Source organism: Oncorhynchus tshawytscha, linkage group LG19 (assembly GCF_018296145.1).
Source record: "Oncorhynchus tshawytscha isolate Ot180627B linkage group LG19, Otsh_v2.0, whole genome shotgun sequence".
Lineage (NCBI taxonomy): Eukaryota > Metazoa > Chordata > Actinopteri > Salmoniformes > Salmonidae > Oncorhynchus > Oncorhynchus tshawytscha.
In genome coordinates, this window is record NC_056447.1 from 41,428,569 (window position 1) to 41,456,517 (window position 27,949).

Here is a 27,949-nt window from a genome sequence, read left to right on the forward strand (position 1 = left end):
ATCTTCACATTGGGCCTATTTGCCGATGACTGTATGATTATGAATCTGCTATTATGTCCTCAGTTTTCACTGATGCTCCGAATGTGTTGTCCTTGGTATTTTCAGCCTTCATAGAAATCGAATCATTGTTATTATAAATCCAGATTGGGTATCAATGTGCAGTCACCAAATATATTTGTATACAAATAAACGTACTGCATTGTAAAATGCTTGTCTGAGATGTTGTATGTCACTAAGAACAACTTTGAACAGTTTGTGAAAATGATTTGAACTATGGTCAATGGTGGTTGCGTATGAAGCACAGTTATTAAAACCTTTGGAAATAGCGCCTTCCATCGGAATTTCCAACCAAATGGATGACATGTGTTAAGGGGTCCGGTGGAAGCGCGCAACTGTATATAATCAATTGACGTATAGGCATGCTCCGTGGTGGCATTACAAAGAAAATATGATATTCTTTTATGTTTCAGGCAAGGGGAAGGAATAGGCTATGAGAGACGTTTCGGGGTAACCGAATTGCGCACTAGGCCTAGCCTTAATAAACAAGCAGCATAGGATGTGGCCTGCAAGGGTGCCATTGCTCTCCGGTGACAAGTGGACTGTTTTTACACCTTCCTTCTAAATAAGGAAGCAGCCTGTCAGACATATGACCACCGACCCAATTTGGGAGCTGCCAAAGAGTCCACCATGTCCCGCAGTTGCTTAACGCCACCCAATGAGGTCTCTCCCTTCCTTGGTTTCACGGGCGCTGTGACAGTGTTCCGTTGAACTCTCCACAGACAAGGCACTGCAGTTCAGCGACTCTTTTCTTGCTTGCTCGCAACTTCACTCTCTCCATCCTCGGCCCTTGTATTGTTCGACAGGGCAGCAATGAAGTCAGCATGACGTCATCTAGATATGCGATAGCCTGGCAAGGTGAAACAGAGTTTTGGTGAGTGGTTTTCTCCACGGCCTGCGTTGCCTACAGAGAGAGAGAGGCGCGGAGCTGCAAAACATGGTAATCATCACCGCCACCACCTCAAGCTCTGCCGCGCACTCTCCTATTTCTACCCCTCTGCACCGGGGCTCTCGTTTCATACCCAGAGTTCAGACTTGCGTTCCAAAAATAATCCACTGCCAGCATGCCGAAGGAAGAAAAACAAGAAGAGTGGTATTTTTAGGGCCATTAATTTTGACCACGTGCCCCGAAGGTAAACCGGAAGGCCATTGCGCAAAGGCTCCTCATCAGTATGTCCTACGAGGCCAGCACGCACTGGACGTTGACTGCGATTGTTCTCTTGGGGTACCTAGTCGGGATTGTGTCATCATATCCTATTCCAAGCAGGACAAATGCAACTTTATTGGAGAAAAGATGGGAGACCCTCTTCTCCCGCTCCATTCTGGGCATCTCGGGGGAGAGATCGGACCTGAACTGGGAGAGTGACTATTTGCTAGGTATCAAAAGAGTGCGGAGGCTCTACTGCAACGTGGGCATCGGGTTTCACCTCCAGGTCCTCCCAGACGGCAGGATAAATGGTGTACATAATGAAAACCAGTACAGTGAGTTGCTTCCACAGATGTAATGCAATAGACATCACATAAAGGGGTCGTCAATAATTATGCATCTAACAGAGCCTATAGCCCATATTTTGCATGATGTGTCATAAGACGCGAAGGGAACATTGGATGACTTCTAGAGCAAAGACGCATCTATTAAAAACACTATCCACCAGTGCTAAATATCTCCCTAAGCTCAAACATGACATGAATGTATGGACGTATTTAGACAACAACTTATTTTTACACTGGCTCCTACAGCGGCCCAGAAACGAACAGTCACCGACACCGCACACGTCCAAAAGGGCAATTATTACACGATAGCCTAAACTGAGCAAATATCGAAAATTGAATGTGGGAATGTATATAGAACAAAGACTCAGCATCATGCGTAGCAACCTGCAAGGTTACACCCACAGACGTAGAGCACATCCTAGCTATAGCCTAGCCTACAACCATTTCGAAACATATTTTGTGCCAATCTGATCGTATGTGTTTTTCCAATATCTAATATTTGGTATTTTGTTCAATTAGGTCTATTAGAGATATCAACGGTAGAGCGAGGAGTGGTTAGCTTGTATGGTGTGAGAAGTGAGCTGTTTGTCGCAATGAATGGCCGAGGAAGGTTATACGGAACGGTAGGTATGCTCAGTATTACATTTATTGTCTTGCAATATCTGTTTGAATGGTTCCGCGTGGCATTTGCTATTTTGACTGATCGGGTTTTATTTGCATGTAATTTAAAGATATTGGGTGTGCCTATCTTAACATGTGCCATGAATTACGTGATAAGACATATGCTAGTGGAATGCTATTGGTAATGGTATTTTTGATGGTTCATTATATATATGTTTACCCTTATTATGCGTTCGTATTTAATTGTAGGCAGCAAATGAGCTAGGGGCCTGTTAATGGTCGACTTGCCTTGGGCAATAATGATGAGGTTAACAGACGCATCATTTTGTCACGCTCTGTAATATGGCCCTGCGTGCGAGGGAAAGCCCCCCGACACTCCATAACCTGCCATCGTGACTTGGGACCATATGAAATTCGTCCATTAAATATGAATATTATTTACATGTTAGGTTACATTTGTAGGTTATGCCTATCACTGAAGCCCCGTTTATACCTGGTGCTAATATGGGACCTTGGCCTGATCTTATATACATTCTGATTGTGCCCACATTTCCAGAAATGTGTGTACACATTATATTAAAATGTGTCTTATCTGTCCACTGTGTCTGCATTGTGACCAGATTTGCTGGTCCCTTCACTTATGCAAATGATTTCACAGCTATTATTTGAAAATAATATTTCTTTATTGTAAGACACATATTGATGTAATCAGTTAATGGTGCTTCCTGACAATGATTTTAGAGGGCAAAATAATTAGGATTTAAAATATGTTTCTCTGTCCAGATCTGTCTACACTTGTAAAATATCCAGACACAATGTGTGACTGACTTCCTCCGGAGGTGTGCAGGATGATCTGACCACAATCAGATCACAATGTGTCTTTTGATTGTCTACACCTGTCTACAAATGTGGGCAAAATCAGAATGTGGACAAGATCAGGACAAAAAACGCAAATTTGAACCAGGTATAAATGGGGCTTGAGTGAAGTGCATCCTATGACTATGGATGTTGAACAAATAGTTTTGAGTTAGGCTTGAGTTAGTCTCCAACAGGTCGATCAAGAGCTACCAGTAGCTCACTGCCCACCTGTGAGTAGCTCACCAAACAATTCTGAAACTACACTCAACAAAAATATATGCTATAATTTCAAAGATTTTTACTGAGTTACAGTTCATTTAAGGAAATCAGTCAATTGAAATAAATTCATTAGGCCATAATCTATGGATTTCACATGACTGGGAATACAGATATGCCTCTGTAGGTGACAGAAAGGTAGGGGTGTGGATCAGAAAACCATTCAATATATGGTGTGACCACCATTTGCCTCATGCAGCGCAACACATTGCCTTCGCATAGAGTTGATCAGGCTGTGGATTGTGGCCTGTGGAATGTTGTCCAGCTCCTCTTCAATGGCAGTGCGAAGTTGCTGGATATTTTCCTGGAACTGGAACACGATGTCGTACATGTTGATCCAGAGCATCCCAAAGTGCTCAATGGGTGACATGTCTTGTGAGTATGCAGGCCATGGGAGAACTGGGACTTTTTCAGCTTCCAGGAATTGTGTACAGATACTTGCTACATGGGGCCATGCATTATCATGCTGAAACATGAGGTGATGGCGGCGGATGAATGGCACGACAATGTCCTCAGAGTATTGTCGTGGTATCTATGTGCATTCAAATTGCCATTGATAAAATGCAATTGTGTTCGTTGTCCAGTAGCTTCTCCCTGCCCATACCATAACCTAACCGGTTATGACGCCGAACTGCAGTCAGGACAATAAGCACCCAGATTAGCTTCCCTGAGATGGTTTCTGACAGTTTGTGCAGAAATTCTTTGGTTGTGCAAACCCACAGTTTCATCAGCTGTCAGATGGCTGGTCTCAGACGATCCTACAGATGAATAAACCAGATGTGGAGGTCCAGGGCTGGCATGGTTGCATGTGGTCTGCGGTTGGAGACCTGTTGGATATACTACCAAATTTTCTAAAATGATGTTGGAGGCGGCTAATGGTAGAGAAATTAACACTCAGTTCTCTGGCAACAGCTCTGGTGGACATTCCTGCAGTCAGCATGCCAATTGCACGCTCTCTCAAAACTTGAGACATCTGTGGCATTGTGTTATGTGACAAAACTGAGTGGTCTTTTATTGTTCCCAGCACAAGGTACACCTGTGTAATGACCTTGCTATTTAATTAGCTTCTTGACATGCCACACCTGTCAGGTGGATGGATTATCTAGGCAAAGAAGAAATGCTCACTAACAGGGATGTAAACAAATTAGTGCGCAACATTTGAGAGGAATAAGATTTTTATGTGTATGAAAAATGTCTTAGATCTTTTATTTCAGCTCATGAAACATGGAACAAAGACTTTCCATGTTGCGTTTATATTTTTGTTCAGTATACATGCCATTTTCACGTGTTCTCACAAGTATCAGACACCGCAAGCTCCCAGCTAGCCTACTATCTAATCAACGCAACATTGACATTATCCCACCCCAGGTTAGCCACTATTGGCCAAACCTAACACAATATCTGCCAATTAATTTCCAGCAATATTGCCCCTGTCTGTCTGTGGTGCGCGCGTTTGTCTATCACTCCGTGTGTAGCCAGTTGACATGATTTTGACAGAAATACTTTCCCCAAAACCTTCTCAATTAAATGTTAACTGCAAAGTATAATTATCTGGTAGTAGTATATCATGAGTAAGTATTTGTATCTATTATGTGTCATTTGCAAACTTTGCAATTAAATGAGCAGCAGCGGTACATAACCATGCTAGACCGGCTCGTTAGATGACACATTCCTCGCTTGCTAGATGCGTAATTAAAGGGGCCAGATGCGCAATTAAAGGGGAATTACACTCGAATCAAAATGTGTTCGTTTTCTTCTAGACCCCCCCAAAATTGTCTTCTGATGTGATTCAAGCATTAACATGGACTCAGAACGTTCCAATTTGGTTGGTTCTGTATGAACAATTGTACATTTGAGAGTTAAAAACAAAAAACATCAAAAACCAGGAAAAAGAAAACTGAGAAAAGATAATTTGGGAAAATATAAAACAGATTTGGAGAAAAAAAAATACAGATTTTATAGGGCCCCCTTAGAGTTGTTGATTAACTATTATTATTCCAGGTATATTGACAGAAAACAATGCACTACTTTCTCTTGTACCCCAAGGACCCAGAAAGAGTTGCAGAGAGAAGGAAAGAATGTGCCTATTTGAAAGCTAGAATTTTTTAAATACATTTTTTAAATTAGCTCTCGAAGGTTGGAGACCACTGTATTAGGGTATCTGACGGACTTCATCAGCTCCCCGTCTTGTCGATAGTCCCAGCACATGCTATCTTTTCACAATTTATTATTGCAGAAATTGTCAGAAAAATAATACTCTGAAAAATATTATTTGTGAAATGTTTATTAGGATAGACAAATACGATTCACAATGAACAACTTGCAAGGTGAGCAAAAGAAGGTCCATGCAGCTTTCCAATTGCGCATCAATGAGCATCACCAAAAGGATACAGTTACATAGTGCATGCAATTAACAACACGTTTACATTTAAGACATACTCTGGTATTTTGGTAACTAATAAAGTATTTTTTAAACCTCTCGCTTTGGGCTGGATGTGTCAATGTGTAGTTCATGCATGCATAATCTATGAACAGAATTACTGCCTTACCTCAATTAGCCACGAAATCCCTAGTTTGAAAGGAGCTGTTTTCTTGAAGCTGTGTTGTGCCATTTTCCCTACATTTCATGCAATGTAGGCCAGCCCCCTAGCAATTCGAGTTTTAACCAATGAGCTTCAGCCCCTCAAGCATTTGATTGACAGCTAGCAAGAGGACTGCCCAGCGTTATCCAATGAGGTTGCACGGCCCAGTGGACACAGTAGAAAGAGAGAGCGCAATTACATGGTGCACATGTGTGACGTAGTATGCAATTTTCAGGGACCACTTTTGGTTCGTGAGTGATACATTCAGAACTACTGGCTAAAAAGTATACAAAAGTACTAGATCATTTCTTTAATTATTGCACTAATAATTCATTGGTTAATAGGCTAATTAATTACCCCATATGGGTGAGAAATAAGTTGTACAGCAGTGCTACCTGTGTGTGATACACATTCATTGATGTTTTAAAAGGCTAGTACACGTTTACTTATTACTACACATAAATAAGTCTATAGACCTGTAGTCTATAGGAGTTAGTAAACCAACATTTGTTTTTGTTCAGTTAGCTGCAGCTTAGTATTGTCTTCATCAGCACAAACTATGGGAGTGGTAGGTAAGGTCCCTGTTAGCATGCTCCCAATAGCATGTGTAAACCCCTCCAAAACAGCAACATGCACAGTGCATTTTTTGTTGTTGATATTGAGTGAGTCTGATATTTCAGGATTATATCAGTCAATTTCAATTTTTTATTGTAGTTTTCAATAAAAAAGAGAACATGCTGCAATTCTGGTTAGATATCCCCTCAAGAACATACATGATGAACAATTTAGTTTATTATGAATTTTGGATGGAGGAAGATATGTGCTAGTCTTCAGAGACAAAGGTTTACAGGTTCTTCCATCAACCCCAAATTTGCTACAATATGTTAGTGCATGGCTCCCCTACTATACATGTGAACTAATTCTGGGTGAGGATCAAATGTATGCATGGCATGTATTTTTCAGTGCAACTTGTACAACTGTATAAAACTGGTAACTGAAACTTAACTTGGCCATACTTTTTCTTTGACCTTTTCTCCTTTGTTATTTTCAGACAGTCTTCCATGATGAGTGCAAGTTCAGAGAGAGCATGCTGCCAAACAACTACAATGCCTATGAGTCTTCCGTTTACAGAGGCTCCTACATTGCTCTCAGCAAGCATGGCCGTCTGAAGAGAGGCAAAAAGGCCACCACTGCCATGACTGTGACACACTTCCTCCCCCGAATATGAGCAAAACTGGCAATAACTCACTTATTTGCACATGTGGATTGTTGTCCAGGTAACATTATACTGTATACACCAATACAAATGGACTGAAAAAGAAAGAAATACCACTATATGATAGTATTTATTCAGTCTTTATATGTATATTTCGGTAGCTTACTTTGTATTAGAACTTACGGATATGCCATTAATTGCTGCTTATTGTTTTATCAGTATTATATAAGGGCTGGAGAAGCTTCATCTGTCCCCTTCACTTTGAATGGGTGCTTGCCATACATAAATGGTGGAGACCTTGCCCTGTCAGTAGATGACAGCTCATCTCAGCATCTAGAAGTGAAATGGATACTTTTTTATTACCTCAAAGCGCCATTTCCCGAATGAAATAATGTGTGCATGATATTTCTACTGAGAAGAATGCCTGTTTACTTTGAACTTTTGTCATTATCCATCAAGAACTAAAAATGTTCCATCATCTGTGTCAACATTATATCATTGTCTAGTAAGGGCAACTAGAGCACTCACCAAATATTTGTTTCCTTGCTTTGTGATGAGGGGGTGGTTGCCTTTGATTCCTACTTGTGGCTCCTTCCCATGCATGTGAGAAACGCTCCCCTCAGTCAGAAATAGGGATGACACGCAAGTCATCACTCCCTCAGTGACTCCGGGGGGCTTTAGCCCAATTCCTAGAGGGCCAAAAGTATCTTCAGTTTATTTTCTTTCCAAATTTAGATCAGTTAAGTAATTGAGACTGTGTTGGACAGGCCGGGCCCCTCAGGAGCTCACAGCCATTGATGTGGGAAGCTAGAACTGGAGACCCACCATGCTAGGAGAACTTTGACAATCCTGTTTTTTATGAGGCTAGAGGGTTTTATGAGGCTGAGTGTGAAATGGCTGGATGTTTAGACCAGATTGAAATGTGTGTGTGTCTGGTCTGGACTAACTGGGAGACTGCTGTATCGATCGATCAAACAGTTTGATTCGTTTTTTAAACTGATGAGGGTTGAAACCTTAACTTATCTGCCGGTTTGAAAAAAAAGTTAGCACTTTTACAGTATCTCCATTTCTGCAGTAAATGTTGAGCTGCATAAATAGTGCTTGTTTTCACGTTCACTCTGTAAATGAGGATCTGCTACATTAATTAGAAAAATATGTAAATATTCCTATTACATTTTTTGAGAAGGGATCATTATTTCACGCAATTAAGATGTGTTAACAACATTTCAGGTATCACAATCTGGCTATTATGTCTAATATCTGATATTTAGATAATAATAGGGATTGTACTCATATGTACCTGTTTCTCTCTTTTATTGTTTAAACTGGTATTAAGTTGTAAGATCTTGTGTGGAAGAAAAACAGAAGCAATGCCTCAAAGCAATTCACCAAAGGCTTACAGTAGTGATGTTTGAAGTCAATGCTTGCTTGCTCTCCTCCTCGAATACTGTACCTGAGTAGACACCCCTTGGCCAGTTGACACTGTAAAACCCTTTGTTCAACAACAGTCTTGAGATTCCAGAAGTATCCTTCCTCTCCCACCCAAAGCCATTTTAGTACAAGGTCAGAGTCATAGACCTCTTTCACTGTGTCTAAGCACATGGTGTTCAGGTTCACCAGTATCACTTTGCCCCTTTGACGCCTCTTTGCCCTACGTTCGCTCCGTTATTCCTTTATTTATTTATGAATGGTGTGTAGCTCAATGAAAACCTTGCATGAATGACATAAGGTGATTTTTAGTTGTAAGTGGTTTGATTCTGTATCTCTCTGACTGGTCGCCAATGAGCATGGATTTATTGGGAATGGAGTGGCATAATCTGATTTAAAGATTTACCTTTGGCTATTACAATGCTATAAGTATGTTTGGTGTGTCTGAGTAAAATACACAGGAAAGGTCATCTTTGACCTCTTTTACCAAACTTTAACTTTACGCCTGTTAAATTCTACTTCCAACACAGCATTGGTAGCCCACTGTAAAATGGATGTGAGTTGGTACTTACCCTCACACAAGTACTTACAGTAGTAAGAAGAGACAGGCTGAGGCTTGATGCAGTGTCTGGTTGTGATGGAACACAGGAAGCATCGGTGTCAAATCAAATCAAATTTGATTGGTCACATACACGTGTTTCCAGATGTTATTGTGGGTGTAGCGAAATGCTTGTGCTTCTAGCTCCGACAGTGCAGTAATATCTAACAAGTAATATTTAACAGTTTCACAACATACACGTAAATCTAAATAAGGAATGGATTAAGAATATATATACATATATGTCAGTGAGGCATTGGACTAAGATACAGTGGCATAGTATAGAATATAGTATATACATATGTATACATAGTATAGAGTACAGTATATACATATGAGATGGGTGATGCAATATCTACACACAATTAAAGTGACTAAGATACCGTAGAATAGTATAGAGTACAGTTTACACATATGAGATGAGTAATGCAAGATAAGGAGATATCATTAAAGTGGCTAGTGTTTCATTTCATTGTCAACAGTCATCATACTCCATATTTGCCACAGCCAAAGAGAAAGCAAAGTTCCAATCAGATCAATTCACCAAGCTGAAATTGTATTGATGTGCTAACTAGGCGCTATTTCCATCAAGCAGGATGGCAGACAATGAAAATATGTAACACAAAGGCTGTTTTGGATTTGAACCGTTATATGGATTTTATATGGATAACTAGTAGTGCTGTTGCTTGAACAATGGTGCTCCCAGGAGATATAGCTACTGTAATAGTTATGCAAGTTAAAAGTGTTGCTCAGTCTGCCAGGTAGAATCATCTCTACAGCTAGCACCAGATCAAGCCCACTTTCATTGTCACAATGGAACTGAAAAATGTCTTCACCACCACCTACCTATTCAGGATGATGATCAGTAATTGAGGAATGAATGAAAACAAGCTTTTCCACTGTCTTGCATGAGTTTGTCTGGAATGATAACATAGCAGGATTCATGGTTTATTGAATTTGGATGGTGCAACATCTTATCTTCCATCCTTTCTTCTCCCCACAATGTCATCATAATAAGACATGAAATGTGAATGTTCATGAAGGTGAATAATATTTGTTTTGATAACAACATCCTTATCATTATTTTTTTTTCATATGGGCAACAGGACACTATCATGACAACATGCAAATACGTGAACTGAAATAGATATTTGGAAGTGTGAGAATTGTGCCTCTGTCACAATGGCTTCTCATGTCATGACTGGCACCTAGTTCAGTGTCCACCTGTTAGTCCTAACCATAGGTCTTTGTACCAAATGTATTAAAGCTGCTTAAAGAGTGTTAGATACTCAAATGGTGTTCAAGCCTACAGTAACTTTCAATACAGTGCGTTGCAGGCTCTCCAACTTGTGAAAAGGTGCTATGGGTGGTAGTGGATAAGGGAGTGGTGGTAGCGATTCAGTGTGTGTCCCTGTGTGTCGGCAGCCTAAGTTTGAGTTCTCTCAGTTTTCTATTCCTGCACTGAGGGGAGTGTGCTTCCTTCTGAATCCCCCTCCTCTTTTTTAACATATACCTCACCTTCTGCCTTAGTTCCGATTTATTGAAATGATTGTAAATTAGTTTGAAATAACAGACTTCTCCAATCATTTGTTTCTTAAAAAATATGATGACGAGTAAGAATGCTAATATACTAAAAATGGTTTTCCTTTTATTTTTGTACGTATGTGCTGTGCACAGCAGTCAACTGTATTCCTGAATGAATAATAAAACATGTTTTATATGGGTTGTTATTGTATGTCAATTGTGAACTGGATTTAGAATGATTGAACTTTTTTATTTTACTAGGCAAGTCAGTTAAGAACAAATTCTTATTTTCAATGACAGCCTAGGAACAGTGGGTTAACTGCCTGTTCAGGGGCAGAACAACAGATTTGTACCTTGTCAGCTCAGGGATTCGAACTTGCAACCTTTCAGGTACTAGTCCAACACTCTAACCACTAGGCTACCCAACCTCCTATGTGTTGATTTGGTCAAGGCCACCCTGAGTATTTTATATTGAGAAGTAGGTAGGTAATACAGTACTCAAGACAAAATATGCCAGCGGTTTACATGTTTCTTTGTGGTAGTTGATAAATAAATGTAACTATTTCAAGGACTATACTGCAATTCTCAACACACTCAAATTCCTTTGATATATGTGAAGCTAGGGCTCCCCCTTCTGGCTAAAATAAATATGGCCACGTTTTGGGAAGAATATGGTTCACCCAAACCACCGTGAAGGCGGTTATCAGAGAGCAGGAATGGCATATGGGCCAGTTACCTTTAACCTTTAAAGTGAGGGGCGGTGGTGAAATTCCCTGGAAATGTAGGCTACACGATTATATAATACATACATAATTTCCTGCACATACAATATTCTGTTGAGCTTGACACCTGTTTTTTTGTATAGGTTAGAGCGAGTATAATGTATTGTTAGCCGTGTTATTTAAAGAGTTCATGAAACTCAATTTCACATCCGGTCAGCCAAAAAAGTCTCGACAGAGCTGTCATTCTTCAAATTGAATCTGTGGCCTCTGTTCCCGTCAATTGTGTTTAACACTGCACCTTGAGCACCTCAGGATTACCGTGTGAACCGAAACATTTCCCCAACATGCAACCGGCTCTCGTCGTGATCTGGCTGGCCGCTCTACAACAATCCATTCCGGTTAATTGTTTCCCTGTACACCTAGACCTGTCGCCGCCGCACAGGACAATCAAAGGAATCCTCGCGCGCTCCGAGTCTGTCGATACAGGACATTATTTATGGAAGGTGAATTTGAATGGACATGTAAAGAAAGCCATCTTCACAAACTCTCTCGGTAAGTGTATTTTTCTTTAATGAACTATTTTAAAACTACCCAGCTAGCACATTTGGTTCCTTGGAAGTTGTGGGAATGTACATTTTTGGTTCAGATGTGGCACCACAGGTTCTAAAGTGGTGTGACAAAAGTATTGCGTGTCTTTTCAGGGGCCTGGAGTTTTTCCTGATCTCATGACCTGGGCCCGGTTTCCCGATAGTGATAAAACATTAGTAAGCCTAGGTTTCAACAATGCATATTTCCTACTGCATGCGTTTCCCAAAACACCACGCAGAGAGCATGTTCGCTAAATGTGTTGATACTGATAGGATCAGAAGAAAGAACACTGCTCTCGGATCTCCCTTTCCAATCTTACCTTAATATTAGAGTTTTCCACAATACTGATGACATAACAGCTCCTAGAGATATCACATATGACTACAAATATCGAGGCGGCTTATTCTAATGCTTACCCTATAACAATGCACTAAATCCAGATTTGGCACACGTTGCACCATTAAATATATTCAGGCCAACATTACAGAAAGTAGTGTACAAGTAGTTAAATAAAACTAAATTTCATTAACATAAAATAGATTTCAATATTATTCAAATATATAGGTCTATGTAGTCTATACATTATTTCTTTTAATACAGCCATCTGGGTTTTCATTTAAAGTGTCTTTATGTCCTTCGCTTGTTTTGCAAAGAAATGGGCAGCTTTGTATTTGTAGTCACTGTCACATTCATTCTAAAGTTAATCGGCAGTCACATAAAGACAAACATCTAGATTTTGTGTTTAACTGAGATCTTGTGTATAAAGAGACGCAGAAAGGCGAAAGGGCATTCACAATGTACTTAGCTGTTCGAGTAGTCTGAGGGCGGTCATTAAATAACGAGTTTTTCAAGAGCAACTTTTGTAACGTTGGTTTTAGGAAACAGCTCAGAGATCTAAGGATGCTCCTACGACGGTTCTAATGATGAACGTAGCATTTAAATGCTTTTGGGAAACTGGGCCCAAGTCAGGTAAAACTATGGGTCCTATTCGTAGGTTATGTCAAAATATTATTATTATAGATGAGGTATCTTCCCAATTCATCTGTGCTCTGACTATGGGACTGTGCCATACACATTTAGCTAGCTGAATGCATTCCACCGAAATGTGTCTTCTGCATTTAACCTAACCCCCCTGAATCAGAGAGGGACTGGAAGCCTGCCTTAATCGACGTCCATGTCAAATCAAATGTTATTTCTCACCTACAAATGTTAATGCGAGTGTAGCGAAATGCTTGTGCTTCTAGTTCCAACAGTGCAGTAATATCTCACAAGTTATCTAACAATTCCCCAACAACTACCTAATACTTGCCTCTAAAGGGGTGAATGAGAATATGTACATGTAAGTATTTGGATGAGTGATGGCCGAGCGTCAAAGGCAAGGTGCAATAGATGGTATAAAATACAGTATATACATGTGATATGGTAATGTAAGATATGTAAACATGATTAAAGTGGCATTATTTAGAGTGCATTGTATAAAGTGACTAGTGATCAATTTATTAAAGTGGCCAGTGATTGGGTCTCGGTGTAGGCTGCAGCCTCTCTGAGTTAGTGATTGCTGTTTAGCAGTCTGATGGCCTTGAGATAGAAGCTGTTTTTCAGTCTCTCGGTCCCAGCTTTGATCCACCTGTACTGACCTCACCTTCTGGATGGTAGTGGTGTGAACAGGCAGTGGCCCGGGTGGTTGATGTCCTTGATTATCTTTTTGGCCTTCCTGTGACATCGGGTGGTGTAGGTGTCATGGAGGGCAGGTAGTTTGCCCCCGGTGTGCAGACCGCACCACCCTCGGGAGAGCCTTGCGGTTGAAGGCGGTGCAGTTGCTGTACCAGGCTGTGATACAGCCCGACAGGATGTTCTTGATTGTGCATCTGTAAAAGTTTGTCAGGGTTTTGGGTGACAAGACAAATTTCTTAAACCTCCTGAGGTTGAAGAGGCGCTGTTGCGCCTACTTCACCACACTGGCTGTGTGAGTGGACCATTTCAGTTTGTCTGTGATGTGTACGCCGAGGAACTTAAAACTTTCCACCTTCTCCACCGCCCGGGGAGCAGTTGTTGTTGGGGGTTAACTTCCTTGCTTAAGGGCAGATATCTAGCTAGGCTACTAAAGCTACTAGTTTTTGTTAGCTAGCTATAGATTGGATCATTCTAGCTAGTTTTGGAGGATGACTAAACTGCTTTTATTAACACACACCTTGATTTCCATGAACATTTGTTCGTTCATGAGGCAGGCAGGAGAGGGACAGTCATCAGTTAACACAGCCAGAAGGTTATAAACCCCGCCTATTTCAAAAATGTCTCATCTTAAAATCAGATTTTAAACCTAACCACACTGCTAACCTTGTGCCTAACCTTAAATGAAGACCAAGAAGCACATTTTTGTTTTCATACATTTTTACAATATAGACAATTTTGACTTTGACAGTATTATCTAGTGAAAGCCCAGGAGAGGAGCGAAGAAAGAAATCAAGTGCTGGTGAAATCAAATGTAGTTGTCGGGAGACATGGTTGATGAGACGCTGTAGCTAGGAGACCACTGTGACTGAACCCACCTGTTGCCGCGAGTGTGGGGGTTACCACGTGAAATCTCAGGGACACTTGACAAACCAAGGAAAACAGGCTTTAATTGGGGGAGGTACTATGTCAACTTGTCCAATAAGAAACGCCTGCTTTCTTTTCCATTGCAAAACATTTTCTAAGTTTTTCTATGGCGTGAACTAATGAATATGGTAAACTTGTTCGGTGCTGCTGCGTTGAAAGTGGTGCCCCACCAGATTGAAAAGGCAAATGCTGTCTCGCCACATGTTTTCGGGCAGCTCTGTTTGTTTCACAGGAACAAAGCCATATGTTTTCTGACCGGTAAAACACATTTTTTTAAACATTCTGAGAGCAGAAGTAAAAATTGACTGTTCTGGGAACGTTTATTTTTAAGTTGCAGGAAGGTTCTGAGAACGTTTTACTCTGGTTCCTTAAATCTTTTCCTGGGAGGTTTTATTAACGCTCTGAGAACGGAAATTATAGGTTATTAGGAGTTTTCTTAATAACTTTAAAAAATGTACTAAATGTTTCAATAAGACTTTAATAACACTGCTAGCTTATTTTGGGTTTTAAAAAAAGCACAAGATAGGACAATGGAAATTCCTTTCCTTAGGCATTAATCATGCAAACACATACATTTTTTTGTGACAAGGCAGCTGTGAGATTCTAACCTATAATCTTCTGTTCAATATCCATGGAATTAGTCCACTACGCCACCAGGATGGAGCTAACATGTCGTGTTTTCTTACCAATATAAAGCTGTTATTTTTAGTCTATTCAAACAGACCCTATTTCAAAGGAAACAAGCACTCATTAAGATCAGGTGTTGCCAATTTAGTGGGCATGGCCAACACACTTAAGATAGAGGATGGAGAGTTGTGTTGATGCTGAGCACGGAATGTATGTTTTTCAATAACAATCTTAGAACGGTCTCTCTGAACGTTACTAAAGTTTGCTTGCGGTTTTTATGGAAAGTTTTCTTGACCTTCTCGGAACAATTTGAGAACATGATTTTAAATAGAACCATTAGGAAACCTGTAGGAAACTTTATCCTTAAGTTCTGAAATTCCCACAGAAGAATGTTGTTTCTGAACTGTTAGAGAATATAATAAGTGTGTTGAGAATGTTCCAAAGGGAAGCAACTATCCTGTAGGGGTTGATACCAGTATTGTGACACTCATTACTATCACGTCAAGGAAACAAAACACGAAGCGGCTTTAACTTATTTAGGAAAACTGCCCTAATGTTGGAAAAAAACATGTCATCCAGAGGCACATTTATTTTTATATTTTCAAGCCATTAGCACACAGTATTTTACATACAGCAGGTTTTTAAAGGACCAAAGAGTGTTGCTCTGCGTTTTCATTTTTGCCATGGAAAAATAAATATTATGATACTGGTATCATCCCGGCCTTTACTATCCTGCACCATTCTCAGAAAGTTGTGGGAATGTTGTATGCAAAATAACCATAGGACAGCCACTCTCTCACCAAGCTCTAAGAAACATATGGTTCTCAGAACGTTATGTGCTAGCTGGGTATGCTTTATTTTATAGTTAATTTCACACACATATTTCATTCAAGTTTTCACACTCAAACTAAAGCAACTGTACAGATAATGTCAAAATTAACTAATTCAACAAAGTGCCTTATTTAGGATTGTTTAATCATTTATACCAAAAGGAATCCATTGTCTGTCTCTATGTACAGTATGAAATTGTGACATGTTTTTTTTATTTTTCCATAGTTGTCCTCCCAATAAGAACAGAAACAAGTGACTTTGTGTCAATATTGGACTTGAAAAGTAAACGTTTCTTATGTGTCGACGTCGAGGAAAAGTGGTTCAGTTCTGTAGGTATTGCATGGCAAGTCATCCATGGATGGCCACTCTGGGAACAGTCAAATCTGCTCTCCCAAATCACTTCACATTCATTGTGTAATTAATTTCTGTAGAATCACTTAACCTATTCATGTGAAATTCAAGTTGTTTCTGTTGTCACTCCCTACCAGATGATGTTCAGCAGGAAAGAGTGCCTTTTCCAGCACAGGCGGATGGAGAACCATGTTGACGTGTTCTATTCATCCAGCAATGGACTGTTGCTCCTACTGGAAGGGGCTGAGATCCCTGTGAAAGGGTATGACTTGTTAAAGAGACACATGGTTTACAGAAGGAAGAGGAGCCAACAGGAGAACCCAGATGCAGACTCCATGGAGGATCAGGACCTGGCTATGCAACAGGACCAAGAACGAGCTGGCGCCATTTCCAAGGAGACCATCACTTCTTGTGACGACCCTTTGCGGGTGTTGCATTCCAATAGCCCAGGCAGTCCTACCAAATTGGCTGTGCAAAAGGCAGACAAAGTGGCCCAGGGTGGTCTAGCGGTCTAAGCAGACATCTACGGTGTTGTCATAGGTTTGAATCCAACCTACTGCCCTCTTTCCCTACTATCTTCCCTACTATCATCCTCTCTTTATCTTAGGGGTAGGCAACCTTGTTCCTGGAGTGCTTGCAGGATTTTGCCCCAACTAGGCATCACACCAGGCCAAATGAGCTAATTGACTAAATTCAACACACCTGGTCTTCCAAGTTGGTTATATCAAAAACAAGTCCTTGCGTCACTCCAGAACCAAGGTTGCCTAGTCCTGCTCTAACTGTTCAATAAAGTCAGAAAATAGCTTAAATATATTTTTAAAATGGAAAATGCAGAGAAAGAGTGAAGCATTGGCCAATGGCTTGACTCGTAAGGCCAGAGAAATGAGCTTTGAATTTGAAGCTTGTCTGGAAAATGTTGAAACTTTTTGCGAGATAACATTAAGGGATATACAGTAATGCCATGCACCAGTGCCTCAATCCTCATGAGTTTGTGGTTTTGCAATCGTAGTCTGGATGGAGGGGTCACAATACAACTTGAGAAGGAGCACGTTAGATTGAAACAAGGAGGTGAATTAGAAAACTGATCAGTGAGCATCATGAGAAACAGTCTTACATGCTTATATGTTGAGGTAGTGCTTCTTAAGGTCATTAATGAGTGGATGAGAATGGGTGGATGAGAATGGGTGGATGAGAATGGGTAGATGAGACCATGCGTATAGTGCAGTGAGAAGCCAACCCTTTGGTTATGCAAGGGTGTGATGCACTTTTTCACTGGGACCAGAAATCGGCCCTGGCATTTGTAACACACCGGCCCGTTTCTTTCCTCAAGGCCCAGACAGCGACCAATTTTTTTTTCTCCCCCTTGTGGCCCCCATTCTTAGCCTGATGATGATAATTTTGCACAAAAAAAAACAAGTTAGGCAGGCCCACGAGGTAAACAATCAACCCGGCCCATCTGGAATTTTTCACGAAATGCCTGATGGCCAGTCTGCCCCTGCACTTTTTAAATATTTACATTGCAAAACACTTTCAAACAGTTTGGACTTTCATCCTTGACACAGAGAAAACCAATCAAATCATCCTGAAAATATGCAGGCTCATTATGAAATGGGCACTTCTTGTTTTTATAACAGCGTAAAGAAAGTTGAGGCAGGTCACCCAATTCCTTTTCTACATTACTTAGAATCGTATATCAATTCATACAGAGAGACGTTTGAGTAGCAGTTGATGAGGGGCCTGTTTGGCAACATTAAACATAATTTGTCCTTTTTGGGTAACGCCTGGGTTGAACCAGTGTCATGTTGTCCTTTTAACTCCTTTTAAAAAGTACCATTTTAAACTGGTTTGGCATTGAGCCTGATGTTGCAATAATTTGTTTGCATGAGATTTTGCTATGTATGTCAAAATGGACCAACATTTCTGTATGAATTATTGTAATTGACAAGTAAATATTAATTGATACAACATTGCATTAATGCATTGTAACTTCTATTAATTGAAGACCATTTTTCAATGGATGTGTTATGGTATTACTATATTTTGTCAATCTATAGGTTGTGGTGGATGTTCACAATGTTTAATTATGGTAAATACACTATATATAAAAAAAGTAAGTGGACACCCCTTCAAATTAGTGGGTTCGGCTATTTCAGCCACACCCGTTGCTGGCATGTGTATAAAGTCTAGCACACAGCCATGCAATCTCCATAAACAAACATTTGCAGTAGAATGGCCTTATTGAAGAGCTCAGTGACTTTCAACGTGGCACTGTCATAGGATGCCACCTTCCTAACAAGTCAGTTCATCACATTTCTGCCCTGCTGGAGCTTCCCCGGTCAACTGTAAGTGCTGCGTGAAGTGGAAACGTCTAGGAGCAACAATGGCTGAGCCGCGAAGTGGTAGGCCCCACAAGCTCACAGAACAGGGCCGCTGAAATGCGTAGCGAATAAAAATTGCATGTCCTCGGTTACAACACTCACTACCGAGTTACAAACTGCCTCTGGAAGCAACGTCAGCACAATAACTGTTCATCGGGAGATTCATGAAATGGGTTTCTATGGCTGAGCAGCTGCATACAAGCCTAAGTTCACCATGCCAAGTGTCGGCTGGAGTGGTGTAAAGCTCGCCGTCATTGGACTCTGGAGCAGTGGAAACGCATTCTCTGGAGTGATGAATCACACTTCACCATCTGGCAGTTCAACAAACTAATCTGGCTTTGGCAGATGCCAGGAGAATGCTACTTGCCCCAATGCATAGTGCCAACTGTAATGTTTGGTGTAGGAGGAATAATGGTCTGGGATGTTTTTTCACGGTTCGGGCTAGGTCCCTTAGTTCCAGTGAAGGGAAATCTTAACACTACAGCATTTTGTATTTTTATTTATTTATCCTTTATTTTACTAGGCAAGTTCGTTAAGAACTTGGGCAAAATGTGCGCCGTCCTATGGGGCTCCTAATCACAGCTGGTTGTGTTACAGCCTAGAATCGAAACAGGGTCTGTAGTGTCGCCTCTAGCATTGAGATGCAGTGCCGTAGACCGCTGCGTCACCCGCTGCGTCACTCGGGAGCCCATACAATGACGTTCTAGACAATTCTGTGCTTCCAACTTTTTGTTAACAGTGTGGGGAAGGCCCTTTCCTGTTTTCTGCATGACAATGCCCCTGTATACAAGGCGAGGTCCATACAGAATGGTTTGTCGAGATTAGTATGGAAAAACTTGACTGGCCTGCACAGTGCTCCGACCTCAACCCTATCAAACACCTTTGGGCTGAATTGGAACGCCGACTGCGAGCCAGGCCTAATTGCCCCACATCAGTGCCCGACCTCACTAATGCCCTTGTGGCTGAATGGAAACAAGTTCCCACAGCAATGATCCAACATCTAGTGGAAAGCCTTCCCAAAAGAGTGGAGGCTGTTATAGCAGCAAAGGGGGGACCAACTCTATATTAATGCCCATGATTTTGCAATGAGATGTTTGACGAGCAGGTGTCCACATACCTTTGGTCATGTAGTGTATATCAAGGTTGTGTTTCACTGTCATTTGAAACCATACCAAATGTTATCTGGTGCTGGACACCATTAGGAAAAAGCAATGAGCCATCACAATATAATATGTATTTATTCAAATGTATTCACATATTGTTATTTATAATGTGTAATATTTTGTATGGATGCTTATTGTCTTATCATAAAATATATACACTGAACAAAAATATAAACAACATGCAACATTTTCAAAGATTTTACTGAGTTACGGTTCAAAAAGTAAATCGGTCAGTTGAAATAAATAAATTAGGCCCTAATCTATGGATTTCACATGACTGTAAATACAAATGTGCATCTGGTCACAGATACCTTTAAAAAAGGTGGTGGTGTGGATCAGAAAACCAGTCAGTATCTAGTGTGACCACCATTTGCCTCATGTAGCGTGACAACTCACATAGAGTTGATCAGGCTGTTGATTGTGGCCTGTAGAATGTTGTCTCATCCTCTTCAATGGTTGTGTGAAGTTGCTGCATAATTAAATCACATTTTATTTGTCACATACACATGTTTAGCAGATGACATTGCGGGTGTAGCGAAATGCTTGTGTTGAAACATGAGGTGCTGGCAGCGGATGAATGGCACGACAATGGGCCTCGATCTCGTCACGGTATCTCTGTGCATTCAAATTGCCATTGATAAAATGCAATTGTGTTTGCTTTCAGTAGCTTATTCCTGCCCATACCATAACCCCACCGCCACCATGGGGCACTCTGTTCACAACATTGACATCAGCAAACACCATACCATAACCCCACCGCCACCATGGGGCACTCTGTTCACAACATTGACATCAGCAAACACCATACCATAACCCCACCACCACCATGGGGCACTCTGTTCACAACATTGACATCAGCAAACACCATACCATAACCCCACCACCACCATGGGGCACTCTGTTCACAACATTGACATCAGCAAACACCATACCATAACCCCACCACCACCATGGGGCACTCTGTTCACAACATTGACATCAGCAAACACCATACCATAACCCCACCGCCACCATGGGGCACTCTGTTCACAACATTGACATCAGCAAACACCATACCATAACCCCACCACCACCATGGGGCACTCTGTTCACAACATTGACATCAGCAAACACCATACCATAACCCCACCACCACCATGGGGCACATCAGCAAACACCATACCATAACCCCACCACCACCATGGGGCACTCTGTTCACAACATTGACATCAGCAAACACCATACCATAACCCCACCGCCACCATGGGGCACTCTGTTCACAACGTTGACATCAGCAAACCACTAGCCCACACGACGCCATACACGCTATCTGCCTGGTAGTTGAACCGGGATTCATCCATGAAGAGCACACTTCTCCAGCATGCCAGTGGCCATCGAAGGTGAGAATTTGTACACTGAAGTCGGTTACGACACCTAACTTCAGCCAGGTCAAGATCCTGGTGAGGATGACAGATGAGCAGATGAGCTTCCCTGAGATGGTTGCTGAAATTCTTTAGTTGTGCAAACCCACAGTTTCATCAGCAGTCCGGGTGGCTGATCTCAGAAGTTCCCGCAGATGACGAAACCAGATGTGGAGGACCTGAGCTGGCATGGTTACACGTGGTCTGCGGTTGTGAAACCTATTGGATGGACTGCCAAATTCTCTAAAATAACGTTGGAGGCAGTTTATGGTAGAGAAATTAACATTAAATTATCTGGCAACAGCTCTGGTAGATATTCCTGCAGTCAGCATGCCAATTGCACGCTCCCTCAAAGCTTGAGACATCTGTGACAAAACTGCACATTTTAGAGTGGCATTTTATTGTCCCCACCACAAGGTGCACCTGTGTAATGATCGTGGCATTTAATTAGCTTCTTGATATGCCACACCTGTTAGGTGGATGGATTATCATGGCAAAGGATAAATGCTCACTAACAGGGATGTAAACAAATTTGACATAAATATGCTTTTTGTGCATATGGAACATTTCTGGGATCTTTTATTTCAGTTCATGAAACATGGTACCAAAACTTTACATTTATATTTTTGTTTAGTGTAAACGGAAACAGATCTAAATATGACTAATTCTGACATATTACTAATGTACATAGCATTTGAAAGAATTGTTTCACACTAGGTTCATAATCACACCTTGTTCATACTGCTTTCAATGCAGCTCTAGGTAATACTTTACATTAGTAGTAATGCTGTAATTACTACAGTCACAACATTGTTGTTTTCTAATAGCATAGTAATGGGGTTGAGTGGTTTTAGTTATTACGCCAGTGGAAGGAAGAACGGTCCATCTCCCTCTTTTGTAAAGGCAAAAACTCAATTACTATGCAATTAAAATGCAATTATCCTACTCTCCTGACTACTATGTATTACTGGTATAATTACAGTATTACTACATAGGTTTAGACAACTTAATATAAAGTGTTACCCAGCATTCATTCATTAACATTGTGGTTGGATTCCAAGAGGTAAAACTGGTCAATCACAAATAGCCTTTCATGAGCATGAAGTTCTGTTTTTCATGACAACAACAGATAGAACATGATATGAGTATTTGCAAGAAGGAGATGTGATGTTATAAGATGTATAAAGAAATACATTAAACCAGCCAAAAGTTTAAGTAATATGAAAAGGCATTGTGCCTGAATAAACAAGTCTGTTTTTAAAATGTTTTTTAAAGAGTGTTCTTTATTTATCAGCATTTTTTTTATTTGAACATTTGTAGAATAAGCCAAACGTCCACATTTCACTCACCAAATCAAACTACCGGTAACATAGAGAACATTTAGATGGTGTCAATGAATATGAAATTTGAATTTCAAAGACAGTGCTGTAGGTTTTTAACAAGTCAGCTGGTTATGCACGGCACAGTGATGAGATGGAATAGGAGAGCTTCAAAATATGATTGTTTATTTTCTCAATCTTCATTGTGTTGCATAATGTACATTAAAATACTATCAGACAAATACATATACACTACCAGTCCAACATTTTAGAACACCTACTCATTCAAGGGCTTTTCTTTATTTTTGCTATTTTCTACATTGTAGAATAATAGTGAAGACAAAAGCACTATGAAATAACACATATGGAATCATGTAGAAACCAAAAAAAGTTTTAAACAATTCAAAATATATTCTATATTTGAGATTCTTCAAATAGCCACCCTTTGCCTTGATGATAGCTTTGCACAATCTTGGCATTATCTCAACCAGCTTCCCCTGGAATGCTTTTCCGACAGTCTTGAAGGAGTTCCCACATGTGCTGAGCCCTTGTTGGCTGCTTTTCCTTCACTCTGTGGTCCGACTCATCCCAAACCATCTCAATTTGGTTGAGGTCGGGAGATTGTGGAGACCAGGTCATCTGATGCAGCACTCCATCACTCTCCTTCTTGGCTAAATGAATCACAGACAATGTCACAGGCAAAGCACCCCTACACCATAACACCTCCTCCTCCATGCTTTACGGTGGGATATACACATTTGGAGATCATCCGTTCACCCATGCCGGGTTTAACAAAGACATGGCGGTTGGAGCCAAAAATCTCCAATTTGGACAAATTTCCATGGGTATAATGTCCATTGCTCGTGTTTCTTGGCCCAAGCAAGTCTCTTCTTATTATTGGTGTCCTTTAGTTGTGGTTTCTTTGCGGCAATTTGACCATGAAGGCCTGATTCACACAGTCTCCTCTGAACAGTTGATTTTGAGATGTGTCTGTTACTTGAACTCTTTGAAGCATTTATTTGGGCTGCATTTTCTGAGGCTGGTAACTCTAATGAACTTATCCTCTGCAGCATAGGTATCTCTGGGTCTTCCATTCCAGTGATGGTCCTCATGAGAGCCAGTTTCATCATAGCGCTTCATGGTTTTTGCGACTGCACTTGAAGAAACGTTCAAAGTTCGTGAAATTTTCCGTATTGACTGACCTTCATGTCTTAAAGTAATGATGGACTGTCGTTTCTCTTTGCTTATTTGAGCTGTTCTTGCCATAATATGGACTTGGTCTTTTACTAAATAGGGCTATCTTCTGTATACCACCCCTACCTTGTCACAACACAACTGATAGGCTCAAACGCATTAAGAAGGAAAGAAATTCCACTAATTAACTTTTAAGAAGGCACACCTGTTAATTGAAATGCACTCCAGGTGACTACCTCATGAAGCTGGTTGGGAGAATGCCAAACGTGTGCAAAGCTGTCATCAAGGCAAAGGGTGGCTATTTGAAGAATCTCAAATAGAAAATGTTTAACACTTTTTTGGTTACTACATGATTCCATATGTGTTATTTTACAGTTTTGATGTCTTCACTATTATTCTACAATGTAGAAAATAGTTTAAAAAAAGACAAAAAAAGAAAGAAAAACTCTTGAATTTGTAGGTGTTATGAATCTTTAGACCGGTAGTGTATGCCTTAAAATAATTTTAAATAACTCAACCAGATTCCTATATGGAGTCTGTGTATATCTTAGTCAGCCCGATTCACACTCAAGAGGCCAAGGCGAGTCAAGCCAGCCCAGTACCACTTTGCCTATCTACCATAGTTGCTGGAACCATGCTAGAAAGGACAATGTGAAAAGAAAATATCCTAAACAGCACAATACGGTTCTAGTCGGCCCTATAGTGTGAACCAGGAGATTATTTTCTTCAACCCCCTCCACTCTACCCCTCCTCTTAGATGTGCTCGCACCTGTTGATGAAGACACAGCGGATGGCTGAGAGGGTGACGCCCGCATCCCCTTTTGTCACAGTGAAGATAAACCGACATATGCCCGTGTTGGGACAGAGAGCGATCACATGGGACATGTCCAACCCCTGGGGTAAAGGACACTTTAGCTCATCCACAAGGTAGCGCATGGCCACACGTATTAGGGCCCCATGGCTGACCACCAGGGCATGGGCAGGAACATCTCTGGTCCCATCATCTGGCTTGCCTGCAAGAGCCCCCTCTGGCATCCCTGTCTCCCTCTGTCCTGGTCTGCAGTGGTCAGCCACCATGCGCTGGAACAGGTGCTCCAGAAACTCTTTGATCCGCATCTTCATCTAATATAGAACAAAGCACTCTTATTCACAACACAGACTCATCCTTCCCCTTCCCTTCCTCCACCCACACAACAGACTGGTTGACACCATCCTGATGGAGGGGCCAACAGCTTGTCCTGTGTGGCTAGAGTGTTACTGGGCCCGGGGGCCATTCTGTCACATAAACTAGCTGTTGGATCACACTGACACTGAACGTGTGACCTGCAAGCTGAGTCCTAATTGGCAAGTCAATGTACGTTCTTGGTCTCAATGGAACATTCCCCCACACTTTAAATTAGTTTCTCCAACTGAAGTAGCGACTTTTCAAACGGTCATTGTGTGGCAACAAAGGCCTATGTACTTTGATCCCCACTTCAAAAGCATCAAGCAGACAAACCTCAATCAAATTAATTTGATGAAGGGACGTGTTATGCAAAACATGTATTGGACATCTTCAGAGTCAAAGATGGATTACCCTGTGTAAAGCATGCCAAAGGTGCCATCTAGTGTTGCTAAAATGTATTGCATCTGGTCTCCCATCAGTAGTATTTCAGAGAGCGCGAGAGAGAGAGAGAAAGAGAGAGATAGAGAGAACAATGCCCTCAGGGTCCCCCAGAGTGACTCACCTGTTCTATAGTCTCTCCCCCTGGAGGAGTGAAGTCCAGCCACGATTGACCAGCCGCTGTAGCCATGTTCTTCATGTCCACCACCAAGCCCCCCTCGGCACTCCCAAAACTCTGAGAAATAACAGGCTCTTTACTGTATGGCCTTGAGTACAAAAACACACAAGGTCATAGAACAAGGTCATGTATAACACACACACCCTCACGCGCAAACAAACACACACACACACTGAGAATGAAAACCGCATCTATGGAAATAAGATATTGACAACCTTTAGCCCAGAGAAAGGGTACTCACCCTCTCTTTAAGTGATGGATCGGTGACAATTTCTAGGCCAGAGCAACTACTGTTGTGTTTTACAATAGCTTCGCAAGTCTGTAACAAAACAGACAAAACAATCATTCACATACAGGAGAGATTTTTTTCATAAACTTCTACCTACACAATCAAATCTGATCCGCGGGCCATCCCAACACATAATAATGGGGTCCAATTATATTCTAAAATATGCTAAGGGGTCTGTGATCATCATCACCACTCACCTGGCGGGCACGGGCCATGTCACTGACAAACACGTTGGTGAACTTGACGTCTTTGAGATACTTTCCTGCAGCCTCTGCCTGCTGCATCCCTATGTCTGATAGAGACGAGTCTATCGCCTGGCCTGGGGGATTTGGAAATGCCCAGGATTGGCGTGATACTTTAGGCCACAGTGATATTCCATTGAAACATGAAATCTAGAAAATCTATTGGGATGATCTGTTCCAAAGCTATAACTTTGTGCATTTTGACACATTTCATCCAAGAGTCTTTCTAATGCAGTGGTTCCCAACCAGGGGTATTAGGACCACAGGTGTTACTTGAGAAGGCTCATGAGACCATAGGCTTACTGGTAAAATGCACGAGGGGGGGTATTTCAGGGGTACTCCGGGAGAGCAAAATTCAGTTGGTGGTACAGTAACAGAAAAAGGTTGGAAACCACTGCTTTAATGTATCCAGAACAGTATCAAAACAAAGACACAGATGTGCTTTTACAGTAAATCATACCTTGTAGGAGGCCTTTTTTATTCCATTCTGTTTCACCACTGGGGGAAAAAACTATCTATAAGCATGTAATAAGACAATAATAACATAGAATACAATTCAATACCGAACTATCTATAAGCATGTAATAAGACAATAATAACATAGAATACAATTCAATACCGAACTATCTATAAGCATGTAATACGACAATAATAACATAGTTCGGTATTGAATTGTATTCTATGTTATTATTGTCTTATTACATGCTTATAGATAGTTCGGTATTGAATTGTATTCTATCTATAAGCATGTAATAAGACAATAATAACATAGAATACAATTCAATATAGAACTATCTATAAGCATGTAATAAGACAATAATAACATAGAATAGACAGCCCCATCTAATGAGAAATAGATCTAAATGGATGGTTTAGTTAGTAATAGGGTATTTCTCTTTAATCAAACTGTATTACTATTGAAGCAGTGATCGACTTGAACAGGACTGCTGTAACTCATTGACATTTCATGAGAAGCAAGGCTAAACATTCGCACTCAGTCTGACCTTTTTCTTGACGCTCACTCCAGCCGCTGGAGACTGGAGTAATGCGACACCAGCTCAGCGTAATGCGTCTGTGCGGTGGCCATGCACCGATAGCATGCAAGCCATTCAAATTCTAAATTGTACTATAATAAGCATTTATCCGTTTTTGTCGTGCACCTTGTCAATAACCATTCACTGTATGTAGCAACAGTATCGGGCTACAGTCTACAGTTGCATTGCAAATGGAAACACACATACACTGAATAGTAATGAATCGACCGCTAGTATCTTCTGAATAATGCCCACTTACTGTCGAACTATCGTTATGCCAAAGGTAAGCATTGTTATCCTTTTAAATTTGAGGTAGTTGATGAACCTTAAATCGCAATTCTTCAATATGAACTTTCTTCCTGTCACCTGCAAAACATAGCACGAGCACGTCTGTGTATACGGTAATGACGTAAAGACGCTCTGCAATATGATTGGCCATGTCCCTTCTAGTACAGGAATGACATTAAAATGGTAAGATAGCATTTTATATGGTGTATTTAATGTAAAATGCAGTAAAACAAATTTCCTATACATTATTAGCGTTTCAGTGAAGTTGTGAAACCTATTGTTATTCTTTAAAAAACATATATTTTCCCATAGTCAAATCACTCAAGCATAGATTGGTAACTTTTTTTTCTTCTAATTTGGCACACAGAAACTAGAAGCCATGAGAAACTTGGTCAAGATCAACGGCTCCGATTGGCCTATAGGTGTCGCTGCTATAAGTGGTCTCACTAGAAACAGTCATATCTGCCGCCCCGTTTACCTCAATACTTGA

General features: G+C 40.9%; 3 protein-coding genes across 6 annotated transcripts; 2 read left to right on the top strand and 1 right to left on the bottom strand.

Moving 5' to 3' along the window:
* The first annotated feature begins 486 nt into the window (after nucleotides 1–486).
* LOC112218783 (fibroblast growth factor 6) lies at nucleotides 487–9,273 on the top strand. The gene is made up of 3 exons (XM_024379911.2): nucleotides 487–1,539; nucleotides 2,071–2,174; nucleotides 6,940–9,273. Exons 1-3 carry the CDS (start codon nucleotides 1,230–1,232, stop codon nucleotides 7,114–7,116), a joined length of 591 nt encoding a protein of 196 aa, XP_024235679.1. The 5' UTR covers nucleotides 487–1,229; the 3' UTR covers nucleotides 7,117–9,273.
* Nucleotides 9,274–11,449: 2,176 nt separating this feature from the next.
* Nucleotides 11,450–17,802, top strand: LOC112218784 (fibroblast growth factor 23). The gene is made up of 3 exons (XM_024379913.2): nucleotides 11,450–11,928; nucleotides 16,246–16,349; nucleotides 16,509–17,802. Exons 1-3 carry the CDS (start codon nucleotides 11,721–11,723, stop codon nucleotides 16,884–16,886), a joined length of 690 nt encoding a protein of 229 aa, XP_024235681.1. The 5' UTR covers nucleotides 11,450–11,720; the 3' UTR covers nucleotides 16,887–17,802.
* A 6,376-nt stretch (nucleotides 17,803–24,178) lies between these two features.
* tigara (TP53 induced glycolysis regulatory phosphatase a) lies at nucleotides 24,179–27,564 on the bottom strand. Of its 4 annotated transcripts, none has more exons than XM_024379914.2 (6): nucleotides 27,431–27,564; nucleotides 26,598–26,635; nucleotides 26,093–26,214; nucleotides 25,848–25,925; nucleotides 25,553–25,663; nucleotides 24,179–24,947 (listed from the first exon to the last, which is right to left on the bottom strand). In XM_024379914.2, the coding sequence occupies exons 1-6, from the start codon at nucleotides 27,460–27,462 to the stop codon at nucleotides 24,579–24,581; spliced, it is 750 nt and encodes a 249-aa protein (XP_024235682.1). In that variant the 5' UTR covers nucleotides 27,463–27,564; the 3' UTR covers nucleotides 24,179–24,578. The 4 variants fall into 4 exon arrangements, with proteins under 4 accessions (XP_024235682.1, XP_024235683.1, XP_024235684.1 ...); XM_024379915.2 differs by having other exon boundaries at nucleotides 27,142–27,560; XM_024379916.2 differs by having other exon boundaries at nucleotides 26,598–26,648; nucleotides 27,431–27,551.
* Between the last annotated feature and the right edge of the window lie 385 nt (nucleotides 27,565–27,949).

Excerpts from the sequence above, each read along its gene's own strand:
- LOC112218783 (XM_024379911.2), top strand. The coding sequence starts at position 1,230 with ATGTCCTACGAGGCCAGCACGCACTGGACGTTGACTGCGATTGTTCTC. Across the intron at positions 1,540-2,070 it reads ACATAATGAAAACCAGTACA|GTCTATTAGAGATATCAACG; the intron begins GTGAGTTGCTTC and ends TTGTTCAATTAG. Across the intron at positions 2,175-6,939 it reads GAGGAAGGTTATACGGAACG|ACAGTCTTCCATGATGAGTG; the intron begins GTAGGTATGCTC and ends TGTTATTTTCAG.
- LOC112218784 (XM_024379913.2), top strand. The coding sequence starts at position 11,721 with ATGCAACCGGCTCTCGTCGTGATCTGGCTGGCCGCTCTACAACAATCC. Across the intron at positions 11,929-16,245 it reads CATCTTCACAAACTCTCTCG|TTGTCCTCCCAATAAGAACA; the intron begins GTAAGTGTATTT and ends ATTTTTCCATAG. Across the intron at positions 16,350-16,508 it reads AGGAAAAGTGGTTCAGTTCT|ATGATGTTCAGCAGGAAAGA; the intron begins GTAGGTATTGCA and ends ACTCCCTACCAG.
- tigara (XM_024379914.2), bottom strand. The coding sequence starts at position 27,462 with ATGCTTACCTTTGGCATAACGATAGTTCGACA. Across the intron at positions 26,636-27,430 it reads GGCATAACGATAGTTCGACA|TGGTGAAACAGAATGGAATA; the intron begins GTAAGTGGGCAT and ends TTTTTCCCCCAG. Across the intron at positions 25,926-26,092 it reads ACATGGCCCGTGCCCGCCAG|ACTTGCGAAGCTATTGTAAA; the intron begins GTGAGTGGTGAT and ends GTTTTGTTACAG.